The 18856-nt window shown below is 34.6% G+C and overlaps 1 protein-coding gene across 1 annotated transcript; it reads left to right on the forward strand.

The window, feature by feature from the left end:
- The first annotated feature begins 264 nt into the window (after positions 1 to 264).
- On the forward strand, positions 265 to 18243 carry LOC114292590 (glyoxysomal fatty acid beta-oxidation multifunctional protein MFP-a-like). The gene is made up of 18 exons (XM_082877005.1): positions 265 to 373; positions 10756 to 10827; positions 10902 to 10967; positions 11051 to 11107; positions 11202 to 11269; positions 11349 to 11430; positions 11932 to 11987; positions 12089 to 12391; positions 12470 to 12556; positions 13672 to 13846; positions 14505 to 14626; positions 14729 to 14892; positions 15165 to 15419; positions 15958 to 16079; positions 16202 to 16323; positions 16916 to 17064; positions 17153 to 17294; positions 17987 to 18243. The coding sequence occupies exons 1-18, from the start codon at positions 265 to 267 to the stop codon at positions 18020 to 18022; spliced, it is 2187 nt and encodes a 728-aa protein (XP_082733131.1). The 3' UTR covers positions 18023 to 18243.
- The last annotated feature ends 613 nt before the right edge of the window (positions 18244 to 18856 follow it).

The raw sequence follows: 18856 nt of genomic DNA on the forward strand, positions 1-18856 counted from the left end.
TTTCTTCTTATTATATCATTAATATTCTATTAAAATATTAAGATTAATCAATGTCATTAAAATATCATTAACACCTTATTAAAATATCAAAATTAATACTCCGAATCATGGCTAATATTACTCGGTCCTATCGTTTTATCTTTGACTTCAGTTACATTACAAACGCACCCCAACCCCAACGTCACCCCATGTCTATAAATAACAATCTCTCTCTCTTCATAACAGTTGCAACAAAGGTTGAGGCACTTTTAGAGAGAGAAAGTAATGGGGAGCAACAACAACAGGAGAGGAAGAACAGTGATGGAGGTCGGAGCTGATGGGGTGGCTATCATCACCATCATCAATCCTCCCGTCAATTCTCTCTCCCTTGATGGTACTCTCTTCATCTTCTATTTCTTTCTCTTTTTTTTTGGTTTTCCCATAGGGTGTCCGAGCCAGCTAAACGCGCACCTACGGCTGGCCACGAGGTGTTGCAACGGCCGGAACTCGAACTGGGGTGGCGGTGGACAAGCCACTGGGCAACAAGCTCGTGGTTCATTTTCTTTTTCTATATATGTATTTGTATGTATATATATTACTCACTCATCGTCATCTTCAATTTTGCTTCATGTTGTTGTGCTTCAATTTCATTCTTATCTGTTTTGAGTTTTTTTTTCCAATGTTAATTATGGTTTTCTCTGAGCTTGTTGATACAATTGTTTCAGTAATATTTTTATGAACATTGTGCACTGGCCGATTTCAATTTTGCCTTGGCGGACACTCCGAGGAATTTTTTGTCAACATTCAAAAACTTTTCACTCTGTTTCATTTTGGATTTTTAATTCGTATTTTTTATTTTTAATATTTTAATATTTTTATTTTTTTTTAGATGTATCTAATGTAGAAAAGTAAAATATTTGCTAAAAATTTAAGGATACATTAATACACCCTAAGGTTTGATTAAAATAAAAATCGCCTTATGTAGTTTTGAAAATTATATTTAATTCTCTGAGGTTTCTAATTTCATAACAAATTACCCATTTTATTAATAAATCATCAAATCAATTAATAGTTTTTAATGATGTTAAAAAATGTTTCAATTAATAATTTAAGTAATTTTATTATTGTATGAAAGATCAATTATGAATTTTATTTTTTAGTTAATTATTTATTTTAAGCAAATCTCAAGGAGTATATTTGTAATTTATCCAAAATTTAATAAGTATAAAAAATATATATATTTTTGTATTTTTAATATTTAGTAAATTTTTGAAAGACTTGCTCATAAATTTTGTACTTTTTGAATGTCTAGATTAATCGGATGTAAGGAATAAAAAAATTTGATTAAAATATTAAAAAAGTTATACTAAAAATAAAAATAACATATGAATTAAAAAATCAAAAACTGTTTTTGAAAACTCAAAAATCAAATAAAGTTTTTGATTTTCAGATTTTGTTTTTTAAAAAAACTAAAAATTAATTTAGTGAAAAAAATGAAGAAAAAAAACACTCATCATATCCATATAGTTTTATTTTTTGGAGGCTAGAAATAATTTTTAAAATTCTTAAAATATCTTTTTAGTATTTATTTTTGTTGAAACTAATTTTTATTTTTCTATAAAAGACTTAAAAAATAATTTCTGAAAATCCAACCAAACGGAGTCTTAGATTTTACAAATTATATAAACGTAAAGCGATAAATTACACTGACCTCCCTTAATATTTAAGAAAGATATAGCAAATTCTAATGTTTTAATGTTTTAGTTCACGTTATGCTTAAAATCCCCTTTTCATCAATAATTAGAAAAATGATATTGTCATATTTTTTACATTAACATGTGTATTTTTCTTTTATCTATGTGTCTTTACATAATCTACAGTAGTTTCAGTTTATTTAGTAAGACTAAAAGGGGTGGTATAATTATGTATTTTTTTCAAATTTCAGGGAAGTGTAGTGTAATTTACCCAAAATAAAATCACACTTATTAATATTTATAATCTATTTCCTATAAATCTATCCATTTAAACTTGTTGAATCATAAATAGAAGAGAATTATAATATATACACTGTTGTTTGAAGAAAAAAATTTGTAAATACTGCACATTATTTTGTTTTACTTTTTAATGCACCTAAAAATTAAAATACTTGTGAAAAATCTAAAAACAAAATTACTAAAGACCAAAAATATATATATATATATATATATATTTTTGTTGTTTGTTTGTTTAGTAATTTTTTTATTTTAAATTTCTTCATAAATATTCTAATAATTTGGTGCATGTAGATTTGATTTAATTTTTTTTAAATGACTAAAATATGAAAAAAAAATTCAATATGAAAAGCAGTTTTCAAAGTGACTTTTACAATTGTGATTTTTAAGATTTTGAAATCCTTACATAATAACTTGGTTATCAATATTATCAAATAAGATTTTTTTTTGTATAATTTTAATGGAGTGGGTCAAATGTTCAAAATTTTCGTGATCATAAGTCATACCAACTGTTTTAAAAAAATAAAATAAAATAAGTCGTACCAACAGTTATTTATTCAGCAATGTTAGGTATCATGAAAAACTTTTCATGAAAATAATCATGAAAGTTTTGTGATCCTTGGATTACACTTAGAATAAAACACCACACACTAATCAAGGTAATCCAAAGATCATAACTTTGGTATGACTTATTTTATTTTATTTTTTTAAAACAGTTGGTATGACTTATGATCACGAAAATTTTGAACATCTGACCCACTCCATTAAAATTATACAAAAAAAATCTTATTTGATAATATTGATAACCAAGTTATTATGCATGGATTTCAAAATCTTAAAAATCACAATTGTAAAAGTCACTTTGAAAACTGCTTTTCATACTGAATTTTTTTTTTCATATTTGTCATTTAAAAAAAATTAAATCAAATCTACATGCACCTAATTATTCGAATATTTATGAAGAAATTTAAAATAAAAAAATTACTAAACAAACAAACAAACAAACAAATATATATATATATATATATATGAGAGGGTGATTTATGATCCGGTGTTGGGCCGAGGTATCGACCGAGCAAGTTGAGAGCCCAACAGTGCATTGGGCCGAGATGATCGACTGTTCACCCAGAGATGGGCTACCAGAACCTGGGCCGGGCAGAGTTTGGACTGAATGTGGGCCGCCCCGGACCGTACGGAAGCTGCTCGGCCAGGAAGTGACCGGTCAGACCAAGATGCTCGGTCCGAGGATGGTCGAAACCAGACAGACCGAGAGACCGGCGCCCGGAAAGGCGCGGTCAGCCGAGGTAGTTGATTGACCGGCGAGAAGGCCAACCAAAGGAGGAGCCCGGGCTAGGCTTTGCCGAGATGCCGCCTAGCCCGGTCCTTCATGTGTTTATCCGGCTATGCGCATGGGTTTGAAGCATGACATGGCCGAGGTAGAACAGCTCGGCTACCGAGCTCCAGCTGTGAAGTCAAGCAGTTGAGGTTAGGTGGTGAATGGCATGGTTTATGCTGACAGATGGGATAGCAGAGCCACGTGTCAGGAGATGACTGGGAGTGGATATGGGGCTCAGAAGGTATAAAAGCATGCCTGCGCCCCCCATACGCGACACACGAACATATCTGTAAGGATTTCTTACACTCAAACACTCTCTCCCTTCTCTCTATTCCCTCGAAGGTGTGTGCTAACTTGACCGTCGGAGGGTTTTTCCGGCCACACACCGCCGGGTAGCTCACCGTTATTTGCTCACAGGTGATCGGATATCGACGGAGCTCGGAAGAAAGGAATACGGGCACGCCGGAATATTTGCTCCCCGTACAATATATATTTTGGTCTTTAGTAATTTTGTTTTTAGATTTTTCACAAGTATTTTAATTTTTAGGTGCATTAAAAAGTAAAACAAAATAATGTGCAGTATTTACAATTTTTTTTCTTCAAACAATAGTGTATATATTATAATTCTCTTCTATTTATGATTCAACAAGTTTAAATGGATAGATTTATAGGAAATAGATTATAAATATTAATAAGTGTGATTTTATTTTGGGTAAATTACACTACCCTTCCCTGAAATTTGAAAAAAATACATAATTATACCACCTCCTTTTAGTCTTTCTAAATAAACCGAAACTATAGTAGATTATGTAAAGACACATAGATAAAAGAAAAATACACATGTTAGATTTATAGGGTTGATGATGGTGATGATAGCCACCCCATCAGCTCCGACCTCCATCACTGTTCTTCCTCTCCCGTTGTTGTTGTTGCTCCCCATTACTTTCTCTCTCTAGAAATTAAGCTTTTTCTCTCTCTAAAAGTGCCTCAACCTTTGTTGCAACTGTGATGGAGAGAGAGAGAGAGAGAGATTGTTATTTATAGACATAGTGGTATCGTGCTCGGCTGTCCACGGTGACGTTGGGGTGCGTTTGTAATGTAACTGAAGTCAGAGATAAAACGATAGGAGCGAGTAATATCAGCGATGATTCGGAGTATTAATTTTGGTATTTTAATAGAGTATTAATGACAATGATTCAAAGTATTAATCTTAATATTTTAATAGAGTATTAATAATATAACAAGAAGAAAAATAATAAACAAATAAATTAAGATTAAAATATCACATCATAGTAGGTAAGACTCGTTGTCACTCAAGAATTAGAGTTCCAAAAAGACTCATTGTCACTCAAGAATTAGAGTTCCAAAGTATTTTTCACGTAATATTAAGTATTATTAAATAAATATTAAAATATTTTTTTTTATGACACTTAATATTATTATTTATAGGGTAAATTATAAATGCATCATCTGATATTTGATTAAAATACGAATCGTTTCTGTGGTTTTAGAAATTATATTTCATCCCTTGAGATTTTTAATTTTATAACAAATTGCTCCTTTTATTAATAAATCATCAAGTTAATTGATAGTTTTTAATGATGTTAGAAATATGTTTCAATTAATAATTTAGATAATTTTATTATTGTATAGGAGAGTAATTATGAATTTTATTTTTTCAGTTAATTCTGTTAAATAAAAAATATTAACAAAGAGATATTTGTAATTTTATAAACAATAAGGAATAATTTATATTTTAAGCAAATTTCAGAAGGTATATTTATAATTTACCCTTATTTATATGTATATATAATTATATTTGTGTACTTTACATTCATATTTGGGGTTCATATATAAAAAAAAAAATTTGTTTTCCGATCCACTTTATGTAGACGAATTTAGAATTATTTTTTTTAAACAAATTTAAGAAAAATGAAAAAGTCAAAATAAACTAAACAAGTACACTATTTTTTTTTTATATATTTTTTAAATTTTTTAATTTTATGATTTGTCTCGTCGAAAATATAATTTCGAAGTCTCAATTTTTAATTTTTTTTTTATTAAAGATAAAAATAAGCCAACAAAAAAATTACAAAAAAATAACTCCCAATGCATAGAAAATCAAAAACATAATGGACTACATAATGTGAGACCCACATATGAGATTCACCTTATCTGTGTTTGGTTCTTTATGTTCTTGTGGGGACATAATTTTTGAATGACAACACATGGCCGAGGTGTCACCGAAGTGCCAGCCGAGGTACCACGTGTCCTGGTCATGACGTCGAGATCATCTAGGCTAGGCCGAGGTTATCTGCGAAGATACCGGAATCTGAGATAAGCGGATAAGGGACAAGAGTCCTAGAGTGAGAGAAGACTTCAGTTTAGGTAAAGATAAGACTCTTAGAAAGTTTATCCTAATCCTACTGGGAGCCCAAGATTAGCAATAATTCTAAATCCATTGGAGTTAGGCTTCTATTGGGACTAGAATTGTGTTGGTTATAAAAGTGAGGCACCCCATGGGTCTAAGGTATGTCTTTTGTGCTCTGTCTAGTGAGTTAAGCATTATTGGTTATCTTTGAGAGATATTTTACTGACTTGATCGTCGGAGTGCCCCCGGGTGGACGAGCCACCGTCGGAATCTCTTCTTTCTGTTGCAAGTTGTCCGGGCTTAACCTATTCTGCCGATGTTCTCTAGTTGAGTACTAAGGCCTCGTTTGGGAACAGGCTAATTTAGTAACTTTTTGGCTATTTGGCTAAAATATGAGCTAAAAAAACTAGTATGTTTGGGATGACTTTTTGGCTTTTTACAAAAAGATGTGCAAAAAGTAGAGAGAAAAGAGAATCTTTAACTTTTTGGTATAGGTTGTTGGCTTTTTGGCTAATTTAGTAACTTTTTGACTTTTTGGCTAAAAGGGTGGGTTCCCAAATGAGGCCTAAGTTGGCAGTGTGATCAGAAATTGACACACACAATTTGGCGCCGTCTGTGGAAAAGAAAGGAGAATAAATGGCCAACGACGGACAAAAAGATAAGGTTGGGGACGAAATCCTTGCTGGGAGTGGAAAACACGTTGACCCAAACGTAGAGGAAGATGGTCGCAATGAGGAGACTCAGAACCAGAATCACAGCAAGAAAGACGTCGGCCAGGATGACGATGTGCCAAAGAAACCAGATCGAAGCGGATACTACAACGAGGACGACCTCCAGGTATGGAATGATAGATGCCTGTGGAGGGATAAAGAGGTGAAAGAGATGGCAAACAAGTTGGCAGACCTGCAATCGGTCGTCAATTTTATGATGCAAAATAATGTCATGCAACCACCATTCCCGCTACAAGAGACGCCGATTCCAGCGGCCAATGCCCAGAAGGGAGGGCAGAAACCAATCCCAATAGCCCCTCAGCACACCAGGAGTGAAAGACACTCTCATCGACCTTCAAGGGAGATCGAGTGAGGAGAGTCGAGAAAGGAAGAATCGCGGAGGACACATCGCACCAAAGAAGCAGACCTCAGAGAACATCGGCATGTTCAAAGGCAGGAGCTGTGTTTCGACACAACTCATGGAGAAAAGTCAAAGAGGGCTCACAACGAAGCTGAGAGCAATGCACCTAAAAGACTGAAATCAGGAGATAGCCGAGCTCCTGGGCGGACAAAGGAGGACTTGAGAGATTACCTCAAGAGGAAGCAACAGAATGCCGATGCCAAGATAACCTCCCCTGATAAGCCGAGAACACCTTTCTCAGTGGAATTGGACAAATTTAAGGCGCCGAAGAGATTCAGTATGCTGAGGTTCCAAATATACGATGGTAAGTCAGACCCAACTTCCACGTTAGATTATACTTAAACACAATGGCATTGTATAGTGAGAATGAGTCGTTGTTCTGCAAAGTGTTCCCCTCATCGTTCGGGGAGATTGCATCAGATTGGTTTCATAAACTACCGAAGGGAAGTGTGAAGACCTGGGAAGGCCTGGCCGAGATGTTTGTGGCCAGGTTCGTGACAAACAAGCTACAACCATTGAGGGTGGATGCCCTAATGGCCTTGAAGATCGGCGAGGATGAAAGCCTTAGGGCCTATGCCAAAAGGTATTATGAGGTATTCAACCGAATACCATGATGCAACCAAGAGGTGGCGGTCGTGTCGTTTAAAAACGGCTTGAAGGATGGCTGCCTGCTTCGAAAATCACTGGCAAAGACATTGCCGAAAAGCATGGAGGAGCTGATGGACAGGATAGAAAAGTATGTCAGAGCCGAGGAAGACACGCCGGGAACAAAGGCGTCCAAACAAGAGAAGAGAAATGGTTCGCCAACATGAAGCCGAGATAACACTGGATATGAGAAGACAAGAGCTTAGCCAAGTGAGCAGATCCTGGATTCCAGATCTTGAATCCCATATCCCAGAAGACAAGATCTCGGCCTAGATGATTAAGTCCGAAAAGAGAAGATCTTGGCCTAAATTAAAGAATTTTTATACGAGGTCCACAAAGGAGTATGTGGAAGCCATGCAGGGGGCAGATCCCTTATCCATAGAGCAATATCGTAGGGATTCTTTTGACCTTTCATGCCAAAAGAAGCTGAAGCCTATGTAAAAAAGCATGAAAATGCTTTGAAATCCACCTGCAACGTGCGATAGAACAACAATTCGGCTGGGGGCATACCAGCAACAACTTGCTAGGGCTTACAACAAGAAGGTCAGCCCAAGAGAGTTCAACATTAGGGACCTCAGCTTGAGAAAGGTTGCCGGCAATGGGGCATAATGGCTGAAGCAATAATAAAGTGCTAGTTTGATTTTTGAAATCTGTACGATAGGACCGACCAGTCCTATGACGATGTTTCTGATTGAAACATGACGAATAACTTAGACTTATTATATGGCAGAGTACAAACTTTACTTGCATATAATAAAGTTGAACTAAGCTGGGTTAACCTAGACTTGTCATATCGGCAAAATTAGACACAGATTGGAGCTGAGTGCCTTAGTAAAGAGACCAAGGTTGATAAACTCAGCCAGTCTTTGTTCAAATCTTACATTGGCGACGAGGTCAAAGCCATGTGTCTAATGAGAACCCAAGTGGAACTTAAGTTCACATTAGGGGGCAAAGGGTTAAAGAATGATGCTTGGGAGTTGGAATTTTCAAGCCGAGGTCATGTTTAACACTTGTTGAAACTTAAAAAGTTTACAAGTAGAAGTTAAACCGAGATCATGTTTAACACTTGTTGAAACTTGAGAAAAGTTTACAAGTTGAAGTTAAACCGAGATTATGTTTAACACTTGTTGAAACTTAAAAAGTTTACAAGTTGAAGTTAAACCGAGATCATGTTTAACACTTGTTGAAACTTGAGAAAAGTTTACAAGTTGAAGTTAAATCGAGATTATGTTTAACACTTGTTGAAACTTAAAAAGTTTACAAGTTGAAGTTAAACTGAGATCATGTTTAACACTTGTTGAAACTTAAGAAAAGTTTACAAGTTGAAGTTAAACTGAGATTATGTTTAACACTTGTTGAAACTTAAAAAGTTTACAAGTTGAAGTTAAACCGAGATCATGTTTAACACTTGTTGAAACTTGAGAAAAGTTTACAAGTTGAAGTTAAACCGAGATTATGTTTAACACTTGTTGAAACTTGAGAAAAGTTTACAAGTTGAAGTTAAACCGAGATCATATTTAACACTTGTTGAAACTTGAGAAAAGTTTACAAGTTGAAGTTAAACCGAGATTATGTTTAACACTTGCTGAAACTTAAAAAGTTTACAAGTTGAAGTTAAACCGAGATCATGTTTAACATTTGTTGAAACTTGAGAAAAGTTTACAAGTTGAAGTTAAACCGAGATTATGTTTAACATTTGTTGAAACTTAAAAAGTTTACAAGTTGAAGTTAAACCGAGATTATGTTTAACACTTGTTGAAACTTAAAAAGTTTACAAGTTGAAGTTAAACCGAGATTATGTTTAACACTTATTGAAACTTGAAAAGTTTACAAGTTGAAGTTAAACTGAGATCATGTTTAACACTTGTTGAAACTTGAGAAAAGTTTACAAGTTGAAGTTAAACCGAGATTATGTTTAACACTTGTTGAAACTTGAAAAAAGTTTACAAGTTAAAGTTAAACCGAGATTATGTTTAACACTTGTTGAAACTTGAGAAAAGTATACAAGTTGAAGTTAAACTAAGGTTAAACACTTGTTGAAATTTTATGAAAAAATTTACAAGTGAAACCAAGGTTGCACCAAGAAAGATACTTGGGTACTTGCCGAGGTAAATCATTAGTTTGTATAACCGAGGTGTGTCACCCCGAGAAGGTTGCACAAGATTGAAGTGTATATTAAAGACATGTAAATTATTTTAAGAATCATACAAAAGTAAAAAGAAGACACATACAACCACGTTAAAAGAAGAAATTAAAGAATGCATTCCGAAAAGGAAAGAAGGAACTTCAGCCTAAAATTGAAGAATGATTGTTTAAATTACAAAAAGGCCGGTGTGAAGTACACCGGTATCAGACGGTGGTAGTAAGCAAAGAGATGCAACAAAAGCCTCATTGGAGAGAGAGAGTGCAATTGGTTGCAGAAAGCTTCGCAAAAATGGCAATGGAGGATTTGAGAGAAAAAGTTTGAAAGAATGAAGATACAAAAGTAAAAAGACGAAGAGAGAGTTGATTTTGATCAAAAGCATGAAATGGCGGCAAAACTGGCAATTATGGTGCCTTGGACGACGTGCTTGTCAGACGACGCACGCAAAAGTGATACGACTTGATAGCGCGTATTAGGTACGGTCCAGTAGGGGAAAGACGCATGGTAAAAACAGTTGGAATACTGTGCGTGCCAGTGTTGAAATTCTTGGAGATACGACTTTTGGCTGCCCAAGAAATCTTAGGAAGACTGCAAAATACTAGCAGTATAACAAGTGAGAAATGATTTTCCACACACACAGAGAGAGAGAGAGAGAGAGAGAGAGAGAGAGAGAGAGAGAGAGGTGTATATGTGCTCCTTATTGGAAACAAGAAGGTGATTGATATGATGCCGAATTGATTGAGGAATATTTGCTGACTTTGCTTCTTCATGTACAATGAAATGAAGTGAAAAGTTGCACACAGACCAGTAAAAGAAAAAAATGTTTTTAAGATCTCTGCCAAGCACAGCCAATATTTTTTCAGCTTTCTTATGTTGAAGGTTCTTCTAGAACCTTATCGATAGACACTTGTACATTTAATTTTCTTCATTATCTTGCCACCATTCGTATGATATAAAATGTATACATCAAAAGTGCATATGCTCTTAGGCAACTCACAAGGACATTGCCTATTTGCTAGGCTTTTGGAGATGTATGATTTCTTTAACCTTTTCTTTCAGTAAATAGATAGATGTTGGATTTCTACTTGTTCTGAATTTGTGATGTAACTCTTTTTTCTTTCTTTTTCCCTCTCTCACCCTTCCCTTTTTATTTTTTCAGTATTACAGGGCTTGAAAGAGTGTTATGAGCAAGCCTTACAAAGAGATGATGTGAAGGCAATTGTTGTTACTGGTAATGTGAAGAGATGATGGCTTATCATTTTCTTATGATGAGATACGAAGCTAATATTTCTGTTACTGGATCAGGTGCAAAGGGCAAGTTTTCTGGCGGTTTTGATATAACCGCTTTTGGTGGAATGCAAGGGGGAAAGAGTATGTATATTTGTTTATGCGTTATCTATTCTTGTGCTGCACAATCACATATTTACTAAAATTGTAGTTCTGTTTTATCACAGTTGCACCTCCAAAACCTGGCTTTATGTCAGTAGAGGTTCTTACTGACACTGTGGAAGGTAATCTTGCTGCGTTTCACCCTTTTCCTCTGCTCTTGTCCTATTTGATCATGAAAGTTTGTGTTACTTATTTTCATGGCTTCTCTTCGCTCAGCTGCGAGAAAGCCTTCAGTTGCTGCTATCGATGGCCTCGCTTTAGGTGGAGGGCTAGAGGTTGCAATGGTATGTGCTGCTTCATCTTTTTGACTAGGGACTGTTCTCTTGAATTCATGTAAATGATGTTGTACATTTGCTGTGCCAGGCCTGCCATGCACGGATATCTACTCCTAGTGCCCAACTAGGCTTACCTGAACTTCGGCTTGGGGTAATTCCTGGATTTGGAGGTATAGCTCTTTGTTTAAATTTGCAGTGATTTATTTTTTATTGTTTGGAGATGAACTAGAGGTTGGAATGGATTTTAGTTGAGTGTAACTATTAAATTCTTATTCAATTTCAAATAATCAGAACTTTGCCACTTTATTATAGCATTCTGTGGAAATGGAATATATAAAGGGAAATTTGGACAAAAACTCTCGAATAAAAAGAGCTTATGAACATAGTTTGTTGGAAGCAAATAGTCTTTAGCCCAAAAGCAGCAATATGTTTTTTTGTTAGTTCCTTCAGCCCTTTTACTAAACTATTTTAGTCAAGCAAGCCTTTCATCTGAATAACACACCAAAAAGCACTAGCCAGGTCTCTGTACTGATGAAAGCCTTAATGCTTGCATTTTATGCATGAAAATGTTTCATGTCAACATTGTTGCTATGATGTTTATAGTGTCAATTATGGCTAAACGCTGTTTTTTCCCCTCCTTTTCATCGACTCATGCTCCTAAATTGTCTTAGGTACACAGCGGCTTCCACGCCTTGTTGGCCTCTCTAAGGCCCTTGAAATGATGCTGGTATGCTGGCTTGCTTTGCATTTACCTCATTTATATAAAAAAATCCTGGTGCAGTCGTAATCTTCTTAAATTAATTTTTGATCTCTCACTCTCTCTGATAGACATCAAAGCCGGTTAAAGGAGAGGAAGCTCACGATTTGGGTCTAGTGGATGCCACAGTCTCACCAGATGAGTTGATAAATACTGCTCGTCAGTGGGCACTAGATATTTTGGAGGCCAAAAGACCATGGGTTAAAAGCCTTTATAAGACTGACAAGATAGAGCCACTTGGTGAGGCAAGGGAAATACTAAAGTTTGCAAGAACTCAGGCACGAAAACAAGCTCCCAACCTTGAGCATCCAATAGTTTGCATTAATGTTGTTGAAGAGGGTATAGTTTCTGGTCCCCGTGCTGGGCTTTGGAAGGTTCTGAACTGTCCCTAATTCTCTTTTGCATTATGGCTAGCATACCATAATATGACTGTAAGTGTGTGATATTCACAGGAAGTTGAAGCTTTCCAAGGACTCTTACATTCAGATACTTGTAAGAGCTTGATCCACATCTTCTTTGCTCAACGTGGAACCTCAAGGGTATGATGAAGTTATAATTTTTATGAGTGTTAGAATTGTTACGAGTGTTTTTTTTTTTGATAACTGAGTGTCCGGGCCAGCTTTCGCGCACCTCGACTAATCTCAGGGCCCTGAAGTTAACGACCGGGCAAACCTCCAGTGGCCCCAAGGTGTGACTCGAACTCGAGACCTGTGGATTTTATCCTCCAAGCTTTACCGCTCGGCCACTTGCCTTGGGGTTAATTGTTACGAGTGTTGCCACTTCATTTCTATCTCATGTTGTAGCCATGCTTTCGATGAACAACTTCTTGGTCCTCACTTAGAAGTGAGGTTTTGAAAATTTAATGTCTCACAGTTTTATCACTAAAATCAGTTTGTAGATGCATAGTGAAATTTGGGGGTTGTTTGGGATGATCTAAATAAGTGTATTTTTTGTCTTTTTACGAAAAGATGTGCAGAAAAGTAGAGAGGTGATGTGATAGAAAAAAGATAAAAAGATAAATTATTTAGGGGATGCCAAACCACCCCTTGAGGTAGTTTGCTATTTGAATGTCAAAATAAATTTTTAATGTTGGGTACCTTCAGAATCAGAACTGTAATCAATCTTCCGAAGTTTGTGGAAGTAGAAAACTGTGTTAATTTGAATTCATAGTATATTAATTTAAGGTAAACAGTTAATATTTTCATGTTCTTGATGCTATTACTTTGACTTTGGTTTATCATGAATTTGCTAGTGTTCAATGATCCACTAATCTAGTTATAGTTGGTAGTCGATAGTGTTAAATCAGTTTTGTAATTTGGGTTATTCAAACTTGAAATCATGATTTCCAGCTTAATCCAGAGTTACCTGTGAACATATTGGTGATTTTGAAATACATTTTAAAAGCTTTTAAGAAATCGTACATAAGCACGAGGCTCATAATATTGTTCACAATGATTTCTCCTAATGTAAAAAATGATTATTGCTTTTTGTAGAAAGCTAATCTAGATCACAATCCAATATTTCAGTTAATTTTTTCCCTCTATTTTGTTTGTGGATAGGCAAAACCATTAATTTAGAGTCTTTATGCAGCATTACCTGAGGCGATGCTGTAAACATTTTATGTTTAAATTTACTAACACATTTTGCTTGCAAGGTTCCTGGGATCACTGATCGGGGTCTCGTACCAAGACGAATAATTAAGGTTGCTATTCTTGGTGGTGGATTAATGGGCTCTGGCATAGCAACAGCATTGATTCTTAGTAACTATCCTGTGGTCCTGAAAGAAGTCAATGAGAATTTCCTACAGGCGGGTGTAGGTAGAGTCAGAGGTGAGGCCAAAGTTCTATGTTTAGAAGATAGTTTTCAAATTGGAATACGAATCATATTTCATTTATTTTTCTGAATTGTGTATCCTAAGATTGTTTACCATCTTCAAAAATAGGTAGAAAAATAAATATAGTTATATAAAAAATAAATATCTTGTGCATAATCAATAATTTGCCTTGTCCATAATAGAAAATTTTAAACTTTAACCATGTTAGTAGGTATAAATCAATGATACAAGCTACCTATGTCATACAAGTAGATATTTGTCAAAACGGTAGACAAATAAAATAAAAAGTACCATTCTCAAAAAAAATAAAACTCTTTTTTAATGAGTTGATTAAATTTTTTTACAATATTAAGTTACTTAGGATAAGTTCAATTATTTTTTTTTTCAAAGTTGCTAAAGATATTTTAGTATTTATGTAATATATGTGTCGCATCATGTGTCATATATATATCATGAGATACATTTGATTTAAGATACAAATTGATAATATTATCAATTTGCTTCTAAAAAGTATTAAATTGTATGATACGCATCGTGAATCATAATGTACTAACAACAGTGGTTTAGACTACATGTTGTTCATCAGTTCTTCTAACTCGAGATTCTTTTGTTTGTATGGTCTCTGAATTCTAATTAATATTAATTTTATTCAGCCAATTTGCAAAGTCGTGTCAAGAAAGGGAAAATGAATGATGAGAAGTTTTTAAAAACCCTTTCTCTTCTCAAGGGTGTCCTTGACTATGAAAGCTTTAGAGATGTAGACATGGTCATAGAGGTAATGCAGAATAATATAAATTTTGTTTATCATTTTTCATTTTTTGGTTTCTGTTTTGTTTTCAAGTTTTATAGTACTTCTTGTTGTCAATGCTTCAAATAGGCCGTTATTGAGAATGCCTCTTTAAAGCAACAAATTTTTTCTGATCTGGAAAAATATTGCCCTCCGCATTGCATACTTGCAAGTAACACTTCCACCATTGACTTGAACCTGATTGGGGAGAAGACCAGGTCCCATGACCGGATCATTGGAGCCCATTTCTTCAGGTAATATTTGGAATAACATTTCCATTGTTTTTTCTTGCACCTTTCTTCATGAAAATGGGGTTTGGCAATTGCTTTTTGTAATCTAAAAAAGCTGATGCGTTTGGTAATTGCTAAAAATTTTGTTTGTTTTAGTGGAGCAGTTGCTTTTTTTTAAAAAAAAATTTATAGATTTTTTTAGCTGAAACAAACATGTTTTTTTTTTTTTTGTATTTTGGCTTATTTAGCCCAAGCAAAACGACGGCCTAACAATTGATTTTTTGCTTTTAATACAGTCCAGCTCACATCATGCCACTTTTGGAAATTGTTCATACCGAGAAGACATCCCCACAAGTAATTGTCGATTTACTGGATGTCGGGAAAAAGATAAAGAAAACCCCAATTGTAGTTGGAAATTGCACCGGCTTTGCTGTTAACAGGATGTTCTTCCCTTACACACAAGCTGCCCTTTTGCTTGTCGAACATGGTGCAGATCTCTATCAGATTGATAGGGCAGTCACCAAATTTGGAATGCCTATGGGTCCATTCAGGTACACATATTCGTTATAGCATTATTATATGCTAAGAAGCATGGACACTCCTAAGAAGGTAATGTCGTGTCAGTTACAGAGTTGGACACCGACACGCCATGACACTTATTGGGCACTTTCCAACACTTCCTGAAACACATTACTAGTTTAAATAAAATAACCTAGAATCCAACGATAAAATAAAAATAATATAAATTCATATCTATTCTTATCCTTTAGACTTTAAAAATTAATATTTTTGACTTAAATATTAATATATATGTCATATAATAATCATTTATCCAACATATAATAAATATATCTTGAAGGCCTGCTTTTCCTCTTGCTTATAGGAAGGTAAAATTATATAATTTGCACATATCCCCCATGTGTCATATCCTACTTTTTATAAATATTCCTTGTCGATGTGTCTATGTCATGTCACATGTCTGTGTCGAGCTTCTTATGCTACCTGGTATCTTGATCCTGGTTTCTTTAAACAGTCTAATGTGTTACATTGAATTGGCTAGTTGGTTTCTTTATTCTGTTGTACATGCAGATTGTGTGATCTAGTTGGTTTTGGGGTTGCGATCGCTACTGGTACGCAGTTTGTTGAAAATTTCCCCGAGAGAACCTATAAATCAATGCTAATTCCAATCATGCAGGAGGACAAGAGAGCAGGTAGAATTTCTATTGTTTCAAACTTTAAGGGGCGAGTAATGTTTCCTGTTACTTTATTTGTTGTGCTGCTGTCTGAATTATGAATGCATTTCTTAGACTCCTATATATGGCACTTGTTTTAGGTGAGGCTACTCACAAAGGGTTTTATGTTTACAATGACAAACGCAAGGCGAGCCCAGATCCTGAAATAAAAAAAATTGTTCAGAATGCAAGGGAGATTTCCGGCGTTAATGTTGATCCTAAGGTCTCTCTCTCTCTCTCTCTTCCCTTTTGTTTTTTTAGTAGTTGAATCTTACTTACGCTAAGTGGGGGCAGGGGACCAAGAACATAAAGAAGTTCATAAAATTGGGAGCATCTATGAGAGTGTGTATATGTTATTTTAATTAAATATTAAATATATCTTAACAAATATTTTTTTTGCTTAGTTGTATTGTGTGTTAAAATAAGAATGAATATTAGAGATTGGTGTAAACTACAAGTTGTCTTTGTTAAGTTTAAATAAATATTATGTAAATACAAAATAATATAGTAAGTTAGAGTTGTTTTTCTTTTGTTTTTTTGAGATTTGTATGTTTGAGAGGTTCTATCTTAGTTGGTAGCAAAGTTCTTACAAGTTTCGCACTTAGGAGTGCGAAATTGAGTTTGAGTAAAAAAATCATCCTTAGAAGTTCTTGCTATTAAGAGTTGAATACTTGGGAGTTAGGATTGGTGTTTCACGATCATTATACTTAGGTAGTGCCTTTGCAATGAGATCATATCAATATATTTAATCTTTAACAACAAGAAGTGTTTAATGATCATTCTCTGAATTTGGTGGGGTTTGAACTTGGATACAGCTGATGAAGTTATCGGACAAGGACATTGTGGAGATGGTATTCTTCCCCGTGGTGAACGAAGCCTGCCGAGTCCTTGCTGAAGGTATTGTAGTCAAAGCATCAGATCTCGACATTGCTGCTGTGATGGGCATGGGGTTCCCGCCTTACAGGTTTGTGGTTTCATCCGATTCAAGTGCATTTTCTGTAAACCTCAAAGGACCGTTCTTATAACCAACTTGGCATAATCTTTGAATTTAGGGGAGGAATTATGTTCTGGGCAGACTCTCTTGGATCAAAATACATTTACTCGAAATTGGAAGAATGGTCGAACGTGTATGATGGAGGATTCTTCAAACCTTGTGCCCACTTAGCTGAAAGAGCTACGAAGGGGGCTTTTCTGGTGAGAATTTTGAAACTGATTTGGGTATTATGACTAGAGTTATGAACTAATTGTTAATAGGAGATGCATCATTAGTAACTGTCTACCAAGATCTGTCCATGATCATGGAATATAGAATTATATAGGACACAAACTATACAAAAGAAGGGCATAATCCACTGAGTTTTAATCTTACACTCCCCTATAAATGCCTGGTTAATCTCAAATGCTTTTCTAAAAGGGCAGGTCCAGAGCACTTGGTTCCCACCATTGCGGGGTCTTTAAGGGTCAGATGTATGCAGTCTTACTCTTACCTTCATGTGCAAAGAGTGCCTTTGTTTTTGCTTGATTTGAACCATCTACGTTGTCGCTTGATTTGAACCATCTATGTTGGGCCACCGTTTATTGCCTTCTTTAGAATGGTTACCTCGCCCCTACTCTCTAAAGCTTGCCACCCCTCTATATATTTAGTAAAGCTCGAAACACTTCCATGACCCCTTGCCCTTTGCCTTCTATCATATGGTCTGCATTAGTTTGTCGGTTGATTGGGGCTGTGTTTACATATTTCTATGTCTTTTCTTTCTTCGAAATTCTTCACAGATCCAAGATCTAAACACCGCAAAAAGGGTTCATTAATTTACTGATAACTTAGTTGCTGATATCTTTCTTGGTGACATTCTTTTAGTGATAAAATTTGGATCTTTCCATTGCAGAGTACTCTTGTGGAGCGAGCAAAATCTCAGCTATAAAATTTATTTTCTAGTTACATTGTCACCCAATGTGATTTTGCTAATGTATTTTTCTTTTCTTTGTTTGCTTTTTCTTTTCCCTTTTCCCTTTCTTGATGCTGGTGAAAAATGCTTAATAGAGCTAAATAATGCATAAGATGGATCGAGAACAGGATGTCTGAGAATTCAAACAGTAATATTTATCTTGATCTTAAATCAATTTTATATTGCTATTCTTAAAATTGAAATGACTTTATTGCATGACGAGAAATCTCTTTTAAGGCAGGGTGATCTGCGTCCATTTATAAGAAGTAAATTCTAGATTTCATTTGGAAATATTAAATTGGATTACTGATTACTCTTGAAAGATATGAGTAAACAAATAAAACATCCGAGTTTATTAATTTGCATAATATACTTTTGGGAAAATTACAAAAAAAAAAAAAATTGAATTTTGACCATTATAACAAAATAAATATTAAGTTTTTAATTTTATCAATTCAAACTTTAAATTTTTAATTTGTTTTCAATCTAATTTGTTTATCTATTTTCGTAAGATGAAACTAAGAAAAATGCTTTGGAGCTCTAATTCTTGAGCTCTAAAGTTAGCTCTAATGAGTTGTTAGTAGGTCCCACCCTCCACTGTGATGTTTTAGTCTTGATTTGTTTGTTTGGTTTTTTTTTTTCCCCCTCTCCTTATTATGTCATAAGTACTCTATTAAAGTACCAAAATTAATATTTTGAATCATTACTGTAAAACTAATAGAAAAAATAATATTTTAATTATTAAACTTAACGGAAATGATATTTTAGTTATTTGATATACAGTTACATTGACTTTAATGATTAAAATGT

This window comes from Camellia sinensis, chromosome 7, assembly GCF_055761805.1.
Source record: "Camellia sinensis isolate YWXY chromosome 7, ASM5576180v1, whole genome shotgun sequence".
Taxonomy (NCBI): domain Eukaryota; kingdom Viridiplantae; phylum Streptophyta; class Magnoliopsida; order Ericales; family Theaceae; genus Camellia; species Camellia sinensis.

What these genes read in the sequence shown, in the direction of transcription:
- LOC114292590 (XM_082877005.1), top strand. Translation starts at nt 265, where the DNA reads ATGGGGAGCAACAACAACAGGAGAGGAAGAACAGTGATGGAGGTCGGA. An exon ending in CAATTCTCTCTCCCTTGATG is followed by an intron (nt 374 to 10,755) that starts GTACTCTCTTCA and finishes TTATTTTTTCAG; the next exon opens with TATTACAGGGCTTGAAAGAG. An exon ending in ATGTAGACATGGTCATAGAG is followed by an intron (nt 14,627 to 14,728) that starts GTAATGCAGAAT and finishes TGCTTCAAATAG; the next exon opens with GCCGTTATTGAGAATGCCTC.